This window comes from Podarcis liolepis, assembly GCF_965112155.1.
Source record: "Podarcis liolepis genome assembly, chromosome: Z".
In the NCBI taxonomy this organism is placed as follows: Eukaryota; Metazoa; Chordata; class Lepidosauria; order Squamata; family Lacertidae; genus Podarcis; species Podarcis liolepis.
The window spans coordinates 22,179,116-22,197,540 of record NC_139570.1 but is presented as its reverse complement, the minus strand read 5'-3'; the positions used below and the strand labels follow the sequence as shown (position 1 = coordinate 22,197,540).

At 44.2% G+C, this 18,425-nt stretch overlaps 1 protein-coding gene and 1 long non-coding RNA gene across 2 annotated transcripts in view; one reads left to right on the top strand and one right to left on the bottom strand.

Annotated features, from left to right (window-relative positions):
- The window catches only part of BRWD3 (bromodomain and WD repeat domain containing 3), a 69,226-nt gene extending 58,935 nt beyond the window's left edge, over positions 1-10,291 (bottom strand). Inside the window, exons 1-4 of the mRNA XM_083484593.1 lie at positions 9,520-10,291; positions 9,362-9,420; positions 9,151-9,180; positions 8,210-8,269 (exon numbers count right to left, since the gene is read on the bottom strand). Of these exons, the coding sequence (XP_083340719.1) occupies positions 8,210-8,269; positions 9,151-9,180; positions 9,362-9,420; positions 9,520-9,553 (183 nt within the window). The 5' untranslated portion in view covers positions 9,554-10,291. The remainder of the gene's footprint in view (positions 1-8,209; positions 8,270-9,150; positions 9,181-9,361; positions 9,421-9,519) is intronic.
- The window catches only part of LOC310698111, a 16,845-nt gene continuing 8,211 nt past the window's right edge, over positions 9,792-18,425 (top strand). The window contains exons 1-3 of the long non-coding RNA XR_014521323.1: positions 9,792-9,911; positions 10,325-10,396; positions 11,242-11,360. This is a non-coding gene — a long non-coding RNA (uncharacterized lncRNA). The remainder of the gene's footprint in view (positions 9,912-10,324; positions 10,397-11,241; positions 11,361-18,425) is intronic.

Below are 18,425 nucleotides of genomic sequence, written 5' to 3'. Positions count from 1 at the left end.
GAGGACTAGAGGGCTGCACTTGGCCCAAAGGCCTGAGGTTCTCAACCCCTGCTCTAAGGCAAACTTTCTCTAGCAACTTTGCCACACCAGCTCTCTTGCAGACAAGGGAGGGGACAGGGATAACAGATCAGAACAGCAACCATCCTAAAGTTACCAAGTAAATCCTGCGGGTAAGCTAAAATTTGAACTACACACTTCACAGCTTACAAACTGCATTAAACCAGATCTAAGCAAGTATCTAGCAATTTATATCCCACCTTCCCAATAGTAACAAATGCCCAAAGCAGCTTATAATACCGTGTTCCTTAAAATCCGAAAGCTACTTAAAAAGCTACAGTAAATAAGGAACAGCAGTAAAACCCAGGGCTTATAAATGTTGCAAGTGTGCTGAATCAGTGGGCACATTTGCACAACCAAATCTTAGATTAATAGCAAGCAGTGGAGAGCTGCTCACAGCCCCTTTCTTGTGCCCAGATGACAAGACCCCATTCTCTGCCTCACTGATGTGGTCCAAAAGAAAGCAGAGCACTACATTTGGTACCAGCTTGGCTGCAGGAGTTGCCAGAAGGAGGTTATAAGGCGCCATCCAACCATATTTGTGCAGGATTTACTGCTTTTCTTCTCCCAAAGAAGTTTAGGTTCAGATTCTCCTTCTCCTAGATGGGCTATCATATTTTTCTCCCTATAGGACGCACTTTTCCCCCTCCAAAAATGAAGGGGAAATGTGTGTGCGTCCTATGGGGCGAATGCAGGCTTTCGCTGAAGCCTGGAGAGCGAGAGGGGGCGGTGCGCACCGACCCCTCTCACTCTCCAGGCTTCAGGAAGCTATCCGCAAGCCTTGGGAGCCCGCGGGAGTTCCCGCCGGGCTCCCACGGCTTGCGGAGAGCTGCCTGCATCCCGAAGCCTGGGGCGCGCTGAGCTTCGGGCAGATATCCGCAAGCCTGGGGAGACCGGCGCGACTTCCCGTCGGGCTCCCTAGGCTTACGGATAGCAGCCTGTTCTGGGGGCTGGGGTCGGGGGAAGCTCGAGCTACCCCCGCCCCAGCCCCGCGCCTGGGGGGGAAATAATTTTTTTCTTTATTTCCCCCCAAAAAAACTAGGTGCGCCCTATGGGCCGGTGCGCCCTATGGGGCGAAAAATACGGTACTTTCCCAGATTGACAAGCCCCATCTGCCCCACACTTCTGTCTATAGCATGTGCAGAAACCACCTTCTTGATCGTTGGACTTACTATTGGTCCCCTCCGCTCAATCTGCCACAGCCTGTCTTTGAATACAAGGGAAGTCTCTAACTCACCAAAAGTTTGAGAGAGCCATTGGCTACCCTCACCTGGTTTAGCTAGTCAGTCGAAGCAGTTTCCCAGGTGTAGCCAGTTTTGTATGCTGACAGCTTCTAGGAACCACAGGTGAGAGCTGAGTGCAGGGTGGAGACCAAAGAAGACAAACTACCCCCCAAGAAGCACAAAGTGTTCCCCACCAGAGGTACTACTGCACATAAAATCATTATAATAAAAAACATCAGAGCACTAGCCCTTTCCTTAAAAACAGTGAGTTCCCAAGGATTTCTTTAACTTTTAAAGTTATAATGTAAATTTGTGGCTCATGGCAAGATTTTTTTGGAATAAATGCTGCTTGTTAAGTAACACTGCCACAGCAAAACACATTTAAATCAAAGGTTGGGAAAATACTACATAGTAGCACAGTTTTCAAAGAAAGATTTTTATGCAGGTAAAATGATTTCCAGTTGTTAAAAACAGCAACAATAAATCCCCAGAGCACTAAAGCTGACAGATTCCTTACCCAAGGTATTTCTTATATCTTGTTGATTTTTTTTATTGGCATATCTGAACTGACATATTCACAAGGAGAGATAATTTGCAAAAAATCTCATGTTTAAGTCTCTGTTCCTCTTTTTAAAGAACCATCTACACAGATAGAACACGGATACCTGAACAAATAAAATTATCTGGCATAGAAATAACTTTTTTGATTTTTCAATATCTGGCCTGAAAAACAATATAAACTTCAAAGGTATAGAATAAAATAACTCAAAGGTATAGAATAAAATTCCAGACATGTATGGAAATCAGATGCCTAAAATGGCATCTGGGGGGAATATTTTTCCAGGGCTTTTTTGTGGGGCGCAAAGCAAGGGCTCCAGCTGCCCATGATGCCACTGCTGTTGGTGCTGACCACTGCCTCTGTTGCTTGGCCATGCATGGCCATCTTGTCAGAGAACAGCTTCTCCGAGATACAGGTGGAGTGCTAGGTAGCAGCGGTGCTTCGGCATGTGGCGGCGGGTGCAGTTTCCTAAGCACAGCGGGCTCTTGCTGTGACCACAGTGCCAGCACCTGGCATGCCTTTACCAGGCATCCCTTCCAAAGTCTGCCTGCCCAGCCACAAGGTGTGAGCACTCCTGCCCAATGGTTCCCACCATTTCCTGCAGGTAAAGGGGAGGAAACGTGGGCTAGTTTGTGTGAAAGAGAGAGTGTGTGCACTGTACAGTTGCGGCTCTTTGGGCGTTTTTCTAAAATGAAAGACGGGAAGCCTAGTATGCTCTCTCCGCCCCCGCCCCCCCAGGTTAAGTTAGATCAGGGATAGCCGACATGGTACTTTCCGGACATTTTGGATTAAAAACCATTAGCCCAAGCCATCATGGCTGATGGTTAGGCATCATGGGAATTATAAGTCCAAAACATCTGGAAGTCACTATGTTGACCACGAGTAGATGAGCAGCAGATAATCCTACCCCCAACATTCTAAAAAGCAGGAGAGATGTAGAGTTCTACTGCCAAAAGAATACCTGTATTCTACTAGTCAATAAGAAGGTTGTTTGTCTAGTTAAGTATCACATGTCTATTCACCAGGCATACAAATTACTCCCCTCAAAAAGTTCAGTGCTCCCAACTTCACAAACAAGGACTTAAGATGAACCCTGCTGCATCAGGGAAAGTACTGTTCCAACAGGGATTTAGTTGTCCACTATAAGAACAAGAAGTTCTTGGCTATGGCCTGATCCATCATTGCTCTTCTTATCAGGCCAAAGGTCCATCAAGTGCACCACACTGCTTGGTACACTGGTCAACCTGACCCATCTAGGGAGCTCACAAATTGGAGAATGAAGCAAATAATGTGACACACACAGCCAATTCAATCAACTGGTATTCAAAATAATACTGCTTCTGAAGCTCCAAGTTTGTTTCATCTGTGTTGGCTACAAACTATTAATCTATCTGTCAAAAAGCGATCAAAGCCCTTTTAAGATAATTTAAGATAGTAGCCATAATCATATATTATGACAGGGAATCCCATAAATTAATTACATCAGTGTAACCTATACAAGTGATCCCTCTTTTTATTATTATTCTTTTGTCCTGATGGAATTGTCATAGATAACTGCCTAGCTGACCAGAGGCAGAATGGGACAGGCAGGAGAATAAAAACCAAATTAACCAAGGTCAGAACAAAAGATAGCTGGGTTCTGGTGGCTCAGTACATTTAATGCAGTGCTGCAAATCAATAGTTATCTTAACAATTTGCAAAGTGAACAACTAAATAGTGCAATTTGTTTTCACCCTTGGTATGAAGCCCTGAAAGGGTAGACCAGAGGCCAATTAATCTGTAAATAAAAAGCCACTTGATTCTAGCAAACAGGTATGATTGGACAGACATTTGGAGTCCTGGGTATGTCAAGATAAGGAAGAAACAAAACAATGAAGCTGCTTTGTTTTGTAAAAACAGCTGCCAGTAAAGAGAATGGGGAGAATATTCATGCTTCTTAAACAGGATTTGTTGTTATGCAGTTGGTGGTCCAACCCCTTTAGCAAGAGGGCTACTCTGATTACACTATAGTTCATAAGCAGAACCCAGGGGTCCTACCTTGAATAAAATATTGGGGATCCCAAGTAAGCCTTGCCCCCACATAATCAAATGATGCAGTGCATGGACACCATCTGAATGACGATGCCTATCAATATTTTTTATGGGGTGGCTAGGAATTGGCTCCTATGGCAGAACCCCATCACCACTAATAGCTTTGGGGCAGCCTTGCCTCTAATCTTCTGAGCTAGAGGAAAAGCTGAAACCATGCAATTTTTACTCAGCGTACACCCACTGAAATTAGAGGACCTATGTTTGTCACGTTCATTAATTTTAATAAGTCTACTCTGAGCAGGGCTCACATAGCTGGACTTTACCACTGTCCGGCCTTTCTGGCACTTGTAGCTGATGAATTATATGACATGACCATCTAGACTTTTTGTTATAATTTACTTATTAAGACACATATACTCTTTATTTGCATTATGAAGGAAATAATATCAACCTCCCTTACCTGGTGCCTGCAAAAGCAACTGAGACAATGTATGCATGTAAAACATTTTTTACACTTAAAATGTGCTACAAAAATATTTGATCCACGATCCTATCTGCACTTGCTCTGCAGTCTTCCTCCAGAGATACCTTTGGTCTCTTTTCAGGGCAAGTTAATTATTTCAGCCTTGTTTGTCTTCTGCTGGTCTGTGAGAATTATATTTTATCTTGCTGTTTTGATTTTATTTACAAAATTGCCTTTTACTACATATTTTAAATTTAGAACACTACTTGGAGAGGGACTTCAGTCTGAAAAGCAGTTGAGACTTATTAGAACATATCTGCACAGTGCATTGCACATTGTATTGTTATTGTGCTTCTTTGCATATATACTCCTGACTACACTAGTAGCAAACTAGTTTAATTCCCAAATGGCAATGTATTAGGGGCGTTATCTAAAGCAAGAGCATCTGCTCCAGTTTAGTTACAAAAAAGTAATAGTAGCTCAGTGAAAAGCATCTGCTTGCCTGCAGAAGGTCTCTTGTTCAATCATTGCATCTCAAGGCAGGGCTGATAATGTTCCCTGTCTGAAATCCTGGAGAGTCACCAACAGTCATTGTAGACAATACTGAGCATGATGGATCAATTGTCTAAGGGTATAAAGCAGCTAACTAGGATCCCAAGTATGAAAATGACTATGCTGATGTTGTGCTTGTTTGTCAAAACAACACTATTTACCCTAAGGCTCAATGCCAGTTCTGACACTATCCTTTGCATCTTCAGAATGGGTCAGGAGTAGTTTGGTAGATGCCTTTTAAGTAGAACTGCAGATTTAGAAGAATCATATCTAGTCAAAAGGCCTGCCAGTATGCAGGGAATCCCATACTAGCTTTGTATATAAGTCCACAAAGACAAGCACACAAACACCCCAGAGCAAGGAGACTCGGGTCTGATAATCTACTCATCCAGGCAAATGGTCAACTCCAAGTCTAACACATCTCCAATAAATTATCATCCAGTTTTTTCTCGGTAAGTTTAAAGCACATCCATATATGGATGCAAGAAACTTAATAACTTTATAGGATAGGCTGTTCTCAGTACCTTCGGATTGCAGCTCTCAGGATTACCTGGGCAAGGCAAAACAAAAACAAAAACACAACCTTATGGGGTAAAAAAGGTTGTTTAAAAGGTATTGCCTCCGTTTAAGGAAAATATAAATTGAAGAGAGTGCCTTAGCTACGGCGGGACTAGCATGGTTTTTTGCCCCAGGTGAAGCCTCCAGACAGGCACCATTGAGGCTCACTGCCTGTCTGTGTGAATGCAAATGTGCATGGAGATGCCAAACGGGATCTTTGACCTAGGTGAAAAACATCCTAGTTTCATCCCTCCTTGAACACCTTGCATTGGTCTATTACTATAGTCACGTAAATTAAAACTAGGCATGGCTCTATGAAGTCAGAGATCCAACAACTAGATCTGTCAACCTCTAGCAACTCATATTCACAACCATTTTTCTTCCACTATAGAATGTACAAATGTGCTGAGTGTATGGTCATTTCTAATTATAACCACCAGTATTGGTTGAGTATATTGTTCACTTGCAGCAATAGGATAGGAGAACCTTTCCTTACAGAAAGATTCTGCCATGTAAAATAGGTGTCACAAGTACTGGTAGCAATTACTATAGTATTTGCTTGTGTAAATATACCAGCCAAGTATTAACAACCATACTCCTATCTAAGTAATATTTCATACCTATAAAGCTTGATCACTGACTCACAATCAAAGGAAGGTTTCCTGAAATGAATGTCAGAAATATTTAAGTACCTTGAAAAGTCAGTGAAGACTTAAGAGAAATTAATCTGATCTCCTTAAATTCACTTTATTCCCAGTCATAAGATCAGCAAAAACAGAAGAAATGCAACTTCTTGCTTATAAGAAATTACAAATCTTGCCACACAATTCTTTACATGGTTTTCCATCAGTTGTTTTTCATATTCTAATTGTACTGGCTTGTTTCTGTTTTGCCTCTGCTGGTTTAATTTTCCTGCTGGCGTTAAAAAGACAGTGGGTCGGGGGAGAGAAGCTTGACCTCAAATGGTGGAAAAATTAAACTGGGCAAGGACAGAAGGGTCCATTCAAACAAACTAAATCATATTCTTTCCTGCTTACAAGTTTTTCCTCTCATATCTAATTTCAAAAGCCACACTCAGCAACCTGGAAATATGGAGGTATGTTTATATTACCCAGTGAGATGAAATATGTTGCTAAAGACCAGCAGCCCATCCTTATTAGCTTCCAAAAAATAAAATATTAGGTATAGGTTAAGAACTAAGGATGAGGAACCCGTATCACCCCAGGTGTTGTCAGAATAAAACTCCTATTATTCCTGATCACTGGCCATGCTAGTGGACCGTTCCCCATACATGAACTAAGGGATGGAATTAGCCCTAGTGAGCAGCTTCAGATCATCATTTATAATATATTACAATTTGAAGCGAAGTACCCACTAAACAGTTGAACATGCCCAGTGGCCAATATCAGGGGTCCTCAAAATGTCATAGGTAGACAGTGGTCAATGAGATTCATTCAGCTAGTACACAATATGGGCACATTAAATATGCATATTTTATTGCTTCCTTTTCCCTTATATTTTATTGTATTACAACATGAATTCTATGGAATGTAAATTATAATAAAAGAATACAATCTATAAAGAACAAAAAAGCAATAAAAATAACAACATCATACAGCATCTAGCATAGTGCATTAGTACAAGGCTAAAAGGGAAAGGAGCAAAATTTTCAGAACTACTTGTATTCTGCAAAAAAACATAAACCTATGGAATCAAGGTGGTCAGAAAACACATCAGTAGGGTTTAGATCAGAGGTGTAACAATAGTCTTCCTTTCCTCAGGAGCCTCTAAATTAAACAGGAGTACCAGACATAAGAGATAGGAGTTTATAATTCAAAAAAAGTAATGAACAATTACACTAACTGTGCTACAGTACCAGCAGAAGCAACCATACAATGTTGACTTTAACATCATATTCCATATAATGATCGCCACACACAGCAACTGGCATACTCCAGCATTTGATGACATAGCCCATTTTAGAATCAAAACCAGAAATGTATTCTAAAAATATGTAATATTTTATACTCAGTAAATCAGTTCGCATTAATGCACTTCTCACAACTCATAACTTGATGTGCCACATTATCATCTCACCAGCACAAATTGTAAAAACGAAATGAATCCAAGGATTGCCTTCCAATAAACTTTCAGCCCTTCTCCCTATTTACATTCCCCTTTTGGTCAGCAAGAATTACAATTCCTTTATTTCTCAAGCAAATATGAATGTTTCCCATGTTTAAAGCAATGTACTTCCATACTGATCTTCACCATTCATAAGCAAAACTTAACATATAATGACTCACTATAATTTGTTTACATTTTACATTTTGATCTAAAGTGTAAAATAAATATCTATCAGCAAATGCTCTGTTTCCACATAATATGGCTATACAGTGAGAGTGTAGTATTTTTCTTTCGAATGCTGCAAAAAAAAACCACCCACCCTTCTGTTCAGTTCCTATCTTTAAAGCTGCAACCAATCAGCAGGCAACTCTCATTTGCAAACACGGAACTCCAGCTTGGTAGGTGCAGAATCATTGGCCTGAGCTTTGTACGTGCCCTCAGATAACCCTCCCCGTTCCCCGATTCACACAAAAAATAAACCAGGAACCCCTTCCCAAGTGACTAATATTAACATTACTTTTCCTTTCTCCCTCGGCTGGAGTAGAAAAGAAGGAGAAAGGCAATAACTCTGCCATATCTTCCATAGCTGAAGCAACCCCGACCCCACCTGCAAGTTTAAAAAAGCCAGCCTTCACTCACCAAATCCTCAAAACTTCTTCGATGCTCTTTGCCTTGCCAATCCAGGCGCCTTGGGATCAACTGAGTGGGGCGGGGGAGGAGGTGCAAGGAAGAGATACAGGTCTTGCAATTAAAAGCACGTTCGAAATGGAGAAAACAAATGATTCCCTTATCTCCCAACAACTCCCCCACTGATTCTTACAGCTGCATGCCATGTCACTTACACTCAGCAGATGGGTGTAAAGAAAAAAACTTCTGAAGATAAAGGAAAAAAGGTTTACATGTAAAAGCTGTCCTACTTAGTGTGGGAGAGAGCCCTTTACATTTCATGCAGCTTCTCCTTTGTTGGCCTGGAACAGTTCTTCAGAAAAGAAAGCCTATCTGGCCGTTCCACAAAGCCTCTACTAGCTCCTTGACCAAAATATACCCACTCTCTCACTCATTTGCCACCCCAGGGTATCCCACAAGCAAGCACTACAGGGGGAAATAATGCTCCTTTCCTGAGCAGATAAAAACTGCATGTACTGTGTTGTCACATTTGGGGTGGGGTGGGGGAAGGGTGGAGGAAGAAACCAGGAATGATAGTAGCAACACCTCCCTCTTTCTTTCTTTCTTTATCTTTTTAAGAGCCAAATGAAAGGTCACCAAAAGCAAGCACGGTTTCTTTAAATTGAGACAGCTGCTCCGTGAATAAATATAATTTAAAAACAAAATAAGAGGGGGTGGAGACGGAGGCTTCGTTGCAAAGGTGTGCAATTAATACCTATCCCAACAAGTTCTTCACGGATAGCAAGATTTGTGGGAAGGGGTTACGAACCAGGAGGGCATTTGCACGGCTACTGAAGCGAGGATAGGGGTCAAGGGCTGAAGAGGAGGCATATATTAATTCGGCATTAATCAATCCCTCACACACAGCCAAAAAAAAAAAAAACCCCCACTCAGACCACATGCTGGGACATTACCTGGTGTTCTTCCAGCTCCTCCACCAGCACCTGAGGAAAAAGACATACAAATACACACACAAAGAGCGTGAGGGGAGGCAATAGAGGTCCCTTCCCCACAACCCCCTGACTTGAAAAAAAAAAAACCCAGCTCCATTCTAGAACAAGACCGCCGCCGCCCCCCGACCGACCACCACAACCACGCTAGGTTTTGCCCACAAACCCTTCACACCTGGGCAGATTGCTTGCACGGTCCGGACTGGAGAAAGCGGGCAATTAGGTAGTACAGCTCTGAGGAGGAGGAGAAGAAGAAGAAGCCAGGTTAAAGCAGGGCGAGGGAAGCCCAAGGAGGCAGCCTCCGCCTCAGCCCCCGCGGCACCCGAGACTCACCGGCTTCCAGCTGAGTCGGGGCGGCCGCCGCCATCCCTCCTCTTTCCTCACAAGAAGGCCCGTCAGGAAGGAGCACCGGGGGAGAAGGGAAAGGCGCCGGGGGCGCCGCCGTCGCTGCCGCTGTTGGGGATGGTCCCTGTCCCAGGAAAGGGCGGGCGAGCTGCCTGCCTGAGGAGCGGCTCCTGTTACGACCGCCCGGAACAGCCCCAGCGGCTGGGTATATATGCTGCCGCTGCCGCACGCCGCCTCATTAGCGCCTCGCCGGCTCCATGTAGCCCCCGCCGCGGAGGAGGGACCGAGCCCGTGCCGGCCCTCAGACTGGCTGCTCGCCTGAAGGGGAATGGAGGAGGACGGAGAGAGGGGAGAGACAGCGGCGGCTCCGTAATTACGGGGTGAGGGGGGGGGGGATAGAGAGAGAGAGAAGGGAAGCAGGCAGGAAGGCTGTTCAGTAGCCGAGGGAGCCTCCGGCCGCATGGGGGCGGTGGAACAGGCTGGCCTGTGGGAGGCGGCCGAGGCGGCGGTCGGAAGAGGCAGGGAAGGCGGAAAAGGGGAAGGGGGCTTGGGCCTAGCGGAGCCTGAGGCCTGCGCACCCCAAGGGCCTTGGGCTGCCCCCCGATTCCGCCCCTCGGCTTCTGCGGCTTGATCTTTGCCCCAGATTGGGAAGAGGTGGCCATGGTCGTCGGCTGTCAGTTTCAGAAATGTCGGCTGCTCGCTTGCTGCGTTTAATTTGTTGATTTTATCCATATGCAAAATAAAATAAAAGATTATTATTTAAAACCCCATCCTTTGTTGTTGTTGCTTTCAGGAGTGCAGGGATGCGTTTCCGAGCTCCCGATCTTCCTGCCCGACAATTATCCTCACGCATCAGCCTCTTGAGGTAGGTTAGGCTGAAATAAAACCTCCCTAGCCCAGTGAGCGTAGTGGTGGAATGGGGGATTTGAACTTGGACACCCCCCCCCCCAAATTCGGTCTTGGCAGGGCATGTATGGAAATGTGACGATCACTTGTCAGAGCTGTCAACATTTCGTGCAAGGGAGTTCAAAAAGCACACATTATTATTACCTTTACACACTAGGTGTAAAGGTAAAAGGACCCATGGATGGTTCAGTCCAATCAAAGGTGACGGGTTGCAGTGCTCATCTCGCTTTCAGGCTGAGGGAGCTGCCATTTGTCCACAAACAGCTTTCTGGGTCATGTGGCCAGCATGACTAAACCGCTTCTGGGACAACAGAACACCATGACAGAAACCAGAGCGCACGGAAACACTGTTTACCTTCCCGCTACAGTGGTACCTATCTACTTGCATTGGCATGCTTTCAAACTGCTAGTGGCAGGAGCTGGGACAGAGCAATGGGAGCTCACTCCGTCACGGGGATTCGAACTGCCAGCGTGCCAGCCGGCTAGCCCAGGAGGCTCAGTGGTTTAGACAACAGTGCCAACACACTACAGTCATACCTCGGGTTACAGACCCTTCAGGTAGTGTTTTTTCGGGTTACGGACGCACCGAAACCCGGATGTACCGGAACGGGTTACTTCTGGGTTTCGGCAGTCGCGCATGCGGAGAAGCACTGAATCGCAACCCGCACATGCGCAGACGCAGTGCTGCAGGTTGCGAACGTGCCTCCTGCACGGATCACGTTTGCAGCCCGAGCATCCACTGTATGTTGTTGGCATCCACCTATCTTTAGAGACAATGGGAGTGAAATCAAACTGTTGTGTTAGTTGCAGTGAAGCAACCTTTTCAGGGCACAAGCCTGGGCAGTGTGTGTGGAAGTCCTGAGCTGCCCAGATGACAAGACGCACACCCTCGGCCTCGCTAATGTGGTTCAAAGGAAAGACCGGTATGTTTGGCACCAGTTTGGCTGCAGGAGCCTTAGGAACTCCACACATGTGTAGGGCTTACTCCTTAGCCTTTTCTCCCAAAGATGTCCCACGAGGCAGCAGAGGTTTTGGATCAGAGTTTTCCTTCTCCAAGATGCATGGGCGTAGCCAGGATTTTTGTTACGGGGGCATAACCTCAGATTTGTAATGATTTGATTTATTGATTGGAGAGCAGCTCCCCGCTATGCCCATGCCTAGATGGGCTACCTTCCCAGGTTGACAGGCCCCATCCGTCACTCACTTGCCACTACAGCACATGTAGAAACCACCTTGTTGACAGTCCACTCAATCCACCAGAGCCGCTCTTCACATGCAGGGGAAGTCCCTAACCAAGGGTTTGAGAGCTATTGGCTACCCTCACCTGCCTTAGCCAGCCAGTCAAAGTTTCATGGGGTGTAGTCACTGTTGCATGCTGACAGAATCTAGGAGCCACAGGTGAAAGCTGAGTACACATTGGGGACCAAAGGTGGGCAAACTACCCAAGAAGGAACACAATGTGTCCCCCACCAGAGGTACCAACCCACCCCATACACCCCCTTTACACTATAGGCATTGCATTATTGAGATATGAGTGGGCTTTATTTTTGGGAATGCTGGTTCCTGTGTGTGCATTGGGTTTGTTTGTATGTGTGTCTGCTGATGCACAAATAAATGATATGACTAATATTGGGTAGGCAGTTAGACCCCTTGCTTAAGAAATGTTCTAATTTCAAGCAGAAGGGTGGTTTTGTTGCGTTTTGAGGGGTCTGTTATAAATATTCAGAGAACACGGCTGTTTCTTCATGGCAAAAATTCTGAAGCGGGGTTTCTTAGCTTTCCATTTCCAGAAATATTTTTAGTGTAGTAGTTGCTATTATATTAGTTTAAGAGCAAAACGAGGATTGGAGGTGCTGCCTTGATCGAAGTATAGTCCTGCAAATTGGGGGGGGGACATGGGCATAGCGGGGATTTTTGTTAGAGGGGCAGGCTTTTGTTGGGGAGCAGAACCTCAAATTTGTATTGATTTTTATTGATATTGATTGATTTGTGGGGCAGCTGCCCCTTCTTGGTTATGCCCATAGGGTGGGGTGTTAGTCTGAATACCTGGGCACTCCTAATTCCTGGATCAGCCAGGCCAGCCTGATAATCACCTGGGAGATCAGCCAGTAATAAAGGCAAGGGGAAGATAATGAGCCATTAAGAAAAACAAATGGGAGGGGTCCATCCCTCAACCCAGATTTCATTTGGAAGACAAAAGAGAATTTTGAAGGAGAGTTTTAAGCATTGCGCCTGGAATTTTTGCATGATGTGAGCTGAGTAGGGGGGTTGGGCTGAGAGGTAAAATGGGAGTCAGTAAAACACAACAAGTTGGAAAAGGAGAGTCAGAGCCATGGCTGAGGTCAGTTTGAAGCCAAGGTTGCAGCTATGGGAGAAGCAGGACCTTCTTATTTGTTCTTTGCTTCTAATTTTCACCACCCATTCCTTTATTTTGAATATTTTCTTCTTTCGCTTCTTTTTAACTTTCCTTCTTTAAATTTGAAAACTTCCAGCAAATTTCCAGCAAAAATATGACAGTTGTTCTGATTCGTGTCAAATGTGGCAGCATCCACTTTGCTCCTCAGGGTGCCACCCCATTTTTTTGCCCACTGTTGAAAGGTAGACACTACTTCTCTGCCTGGTGGCACATCAAAATATGCACCATCCCATCAAGTTAACAGCTGAATATTTTTCATTTGCAAAGTAACAACAAAGCTGATTTGTGGTGAATGTGGAATAGTAGGAAAGGAGGTATCAAGAAATACCAAAAGGAGAAGGAAGTGGGTTTAGAAAGAAGGAAGTTAAAGTAAGGGAGTATTCATTCAAAGGATTACATATTTTTTTAATACCCTACAAGGGTTCCTGTTTTCCAGGGAGGTCCCTGATTTAGAGAAGCTGTCCTAGTTTCTGATTTGATCCTGGAATGTCCCGCTTCTCCTTAGGATGTCTGTACTACTGTATTATCATTGGAGAAATGTTGGAGGGTATGATAGATGTCCCTCTTTTCAAGAGAGAAATGTTGGAGGGTATGGAGTTATCCAACCCCCGAGCTGCCTGAAGGCAATCTTTTTCATGCTTCATACACTAACAAATTAGCTAGTATCTGTTATTATGTTGGTTTTTCATTATATTTCCAGTTTACTTATAGCATTGTTCTGATTATTAAGGTTTCATGTAAAATCCCCCCCCCCATAAATCTTGGGACCAGTAATACAGAAATGCTGTGAAGCAGTTGTTTCTGAAGAAGATGCTAATAGCAAATTGCTTATTCTAAGACATTCAGTAATTTCAAAATATCAGCCATATCCCCAAGAGCTAGGTTTGATGCTCTAGCTCAGGCATGCCCAACAGGTAGATCGTGATCTACCGGTAGATCACTGGATGTCTGTGGTAGATCACTGGCTCCCCCCAAAGAAGCTGAACAACTGTGGCTCCCCTAAAAAAAGCTCTGACCTGAACCCAAAAAAAGGGGGTAAATCACTGCTAGTTTTTAACTGAGTAGATCACAGTCTCTTGGGAGTTGGCTACCCCTGCTCTAGCTGTACAAGTTGTGCATTTTATACTCAATAGGTTGCATGGCATCCTTTTTTTAATTGATACCTACTCTACAGACCGCTCCCAGCCCCCCTGACAGCCCCGTTTTGTGTGGTAGCCCCTCTTTTTGTACAAGTGCCCCGTTCGGGCGTTCTGTTTTTATTCCGGCTGCGGCAGCTACATTGGGAAGGAGACGTGGGAGCTCCTTCCGAAAGCCGAGTTAGTGGTTCCTAAGCTTTGTGATGAAGACAGGTGGGACTCTAGGACCCTGCTGCCTGAAGCCAGGCAAGTCCATCCTATCTCAGCTTACGCTTCCATAGAAGGATCATCGGGATCTTTGCCATCCCTTCCCTTTCTGGCTTGGAAAGGCACCCTCGCCATAGGAAATCTCCAGGAAGCGGCATCCTTAGCGACTTCTTTCCTCTACGACCCCTCCAACGGTGCCGCTTCTTTCTTTTTCTTTGACTCCATCGGGGATTCTTACTGTGTCTCCTCCATCACCATTACCGGTTCCCAAGAGCGCTTGTGTTTCGCGCGCGCGCGCACACACACGCGCGCGCGCACACACACACACAGGCTTAAGCAAATTGATGTTTATTTTATTTTATTGTTATTTCTCCACCACTATCATATCGCTCAATGTAAAGGGATTGCGGCTTGTTCTTTGTTTTCCGCTCCAGAAACTAAAAGGGGATGGGGGAGGGGAGACCAAAATCCTCTTGCAAATCCAGTCCTCCAAAAACAATCCCCCCATTTGGCTACCTGAGCCATTCATAGATGGAGCAAGGGTGGATGTGCTTGCCAATTGATTTTTGGGGTGCTTTAGTTCAGTGCCTGCTGTTGGGGGGAGGTGTGCGGACAATTTGCAGTTTTTTTTTTCCTGCCTGCCTGTTGAAGCCCATCCCCAGTCATATTTGCAAATTTACTTTGAAGTAAGTAACCTTAACTGGAGTTAAGGTTTCGCTCCCAGGCAAATGTGCAGGACTGGGCTTCAGGGCTGCATTCCGAATCTTTTGCATGCTCACATGAGAGTAAACCATTGATCTCAAGAATCTTTGCAGTAAAAGCATACAGAATTGGGCTGCTGATCTTTTTGGCCCTGGCCCTGCTCCCTCTTTCGGCTCCTGCGGAAAGGTGACTTTGAGACGCCTTCCCTCTTTCAGCCTAACTGGCAAATATATGTAGAATATATGCATTTGGAAATTAAGATGCAGATTATGTTGATGACTAGGCTGCTGTCTGCAAATTACAATTGCTGGGTTTAGATATATTGTGATGTATTTTAAGTATTGGTTTTAACCAGCTTGTTTTTGTTGTTCTTTATTTTATAACTGATTTTTGAAATGTTATAAGCCGCCTTGAATCCCAATTTGGCAGGATAGAAATATATTTCATAATTAATAAAATAAAATAATATGAGAGGCAGTGGGTTGGAATCCATGTACATTACTTTTGAGTTTCTTGGAGGATAAACATACAAATTTAGTAATAAGAACATAATTTGGCATCTCACTTATATTAGTGTGGCTCAATATTAAGAGTACAGTACATATTTTTAAATGTGTGGTTTTTAAAGCACAGAATATATAAGAAATATTTCCACACTAAATTATAGAGGAGTAGTGAGCAGAGCTTCATACACACAGAGCTGCATATACGCAAGAATGTATTCCAATAGGGACAAATATAAGGCTCTACACTTAGGCAGGAAGAACCAACTAAACAAATATTAAGGTGAGAGACACCTGGCTTACCAGAAGTACAGAAGTACACATTAAAAGGATCTAGAGCAGTGGTTCCCAATTAGAGGTCCAGGAGCCCTTGGGGGTCCTTGGAATGCACCCAGGGGGTCCACGGCCCGAACCCCTTGCCTCCCCCAAACAAAACTTTTGTCATTTTTGCATGGTAATATCACAATTTTTATGGTCTAAAACAACAATATACTGGCCAAAATTGGTTTTGAAATCACACTGCGATAACAATTTTGACCCTGCAATATGCAGCAATATATCACTCCTCATGCAAGGGAGGGCAGTTGATTTCAAGGCACCACCAATAGGATGATAAACAGGGCAGCTGATCACCCTCAGTTCAAGGCACCATGGCACTATCTTCCCCTGGCACTGAGGTGGAGCAGCTTTTCTCATCCAGCAGGAAAGCAGCAGCAGCCACAGTGGAGGTACATCTTCAGTGGCTGCCCCACTGATGCATACCCCCCATCCCAATCCCTTCCTACTCAACCCATGCAGTGGAGGTGACTCTGCTTCCTTTCCTCCCTCCACCCATCCAATCTCTGCAGCTTCTTCCCTCATCCCCATGCCTGATCTCCAATTTCAGACATTGTGACATATCGAAATATTGTGATGTTTAATTGCTAATATATCACGATGTTGAAAACCAGATATCGCTCAGCCCTGGTCTGTTTTTTAGTGTACCTAAAATCCTTTGGTTATTAAGAGCTAATCCACATTTTGTTCAAAAAATTGCTTTGCAGAGGTAACTACCATGGAGTTATCAAATTTTTCAAAAGTAGGGGATCTGTGGCTTGACTTCTGAAAAATAAGGGGTCCTCAGTAATTAGCTAATTGGGAACCACTGATCTAGAGGTCTTAGTAGACCACAAGCTGAACCTGAGTCAACAATGTGATGCAGCAGCAAAAAAACAAAAAACGCTGTTCTAGGCTGCATCAACAAAAGTATAGTGTCCAGATCAAGGGAAGTAATAGTCCCACTCTATTCTGCCCTGGTCAGACCACACCTGGAATACTGTGTCCTATTCTGTGCACCACAATTTAAGAAGGATGTTGACAAGCTGGAACGTGTGCAGAGGAGGGCAACCAAGATGATCAAGGGCCTGGAAACCCAACCTTATGAGGAACGATTGAGGGAATTTGGTATGTTTAGTCTGGAAAAGAGGAGACTGAGAGGAGATAGGATAGCCATCTTCAAATTAGTGTTTGACATTAGCTGGGTGCCAGGCAACCAAGTGAAGATGCCTGGGCTCCAGGACAACCCCATATAGAGGTGAACAACATTATAGTTAATTGTTGTAGCTTGTCTTCACTTACCGCACTCCACTGCCCTGCTCACAGTTGTGAAGAACATTCTTACGTAATGAATGGTTTGTGTCACCATTAAGAAAAAGAGGTAGGTATAGGCCAATGTATATGTGGACTGTCCCTGGATAAAGTGACTTTCCTTCTTTAAGTTCTCAAAAGCTCTTAACCTAGCTCAAGGTTGTCATCTGAATTGGCCAGATGTTTAACTGATAATCAATCACAGTCAGTCAGTCCTTTGCAAAAATAAGACTTCACAGCTGTCTTGCCCCAAAATGGCAACCAGACATTCCATTTCGGTGACTGTAACCTTGGTATAAGGAGCCATTTGATGCTTAGTTTATATATCTGAGTTTCTAACACTGCTTCAAATATCTGTCACATGGAAGATGGAGCCAGTTTGTTTTCTCCTGCTCTGGAGGGGGAAGGCATTCATCCAAATGAATGCCTTCAAGTGAGAAGAAAGGAGACTTCCACCCAACATCAGGAATAACTTTCTGGCAGTAAAAGCTGTTCCCTTGACGGTGGACTCTATTTCCTTGGAGGTTTTTAAGCAGAGGTTGGATGGCCATTTGTCATGGATGCTTTTGATGAGATTTCTGCATTGCAAGTAGTTGGAGTACATAACCCTCAGGATCTCTTCCAATTCTACAATTATATCAGTAGCCTGCTCCAGAGTAATTTGGAGCAGAGCTTTCAGGGGAAACTGTGGGAAAACAATATTGCTCTTGATATATGGTGGCCAGCCACTCTTTGTACCTAATGGAAACAGTGGGACTTCCAACAAGCTTTACTGGCTGGATGAAAACAGATCTCTTCCTCATTTATTCATTTTGTATTGTTTAAAAATTGTTTTTGTATTGTTTTGTACTGTTTTTAAAGTAGCTATTTTTATGGTATAGTTGTAAATCATAGAATTGCAAGGGATCCCGAGGGTCATCTAGTCCAACCTCCTGCGATGCAGGAAGGTAAACTAAATCTTACATGGCAGGAGGCCATCCAACACATGTAAAACACAATTCAGTAATTACTGCTAGTAGTAGAGTAATATTATGAAGCTGCTTATATACCGAGTTCAGCCATTGGCCCATAGAGTCTAGGACAATGTATGTCATGTAGAGTATCTCCATGGCTGTGCTAAGAGGCAGCTGCTCTCTGAAGCGGGAAGTCGTGGCAAACCCCACCATGTGCACTCTGGGGGGTGGGGAGAGAGAATGCATTGTAGTTCTGTCACTCTTAAAAATGACTCTGTGTGTTAATAAATGAATATCATTATATCCCATATTTAGCCTTTTATCTTAGTTGATAATGCCTCTTGCTTACATGGATGGAGAGGGTGTGTGTGTGTGTGTGTGTGTGTGTGTGTGTGTGTGAACCTGTGACTTGTGTGTGGCTGGAATTGAACCTATTATAGAAAGG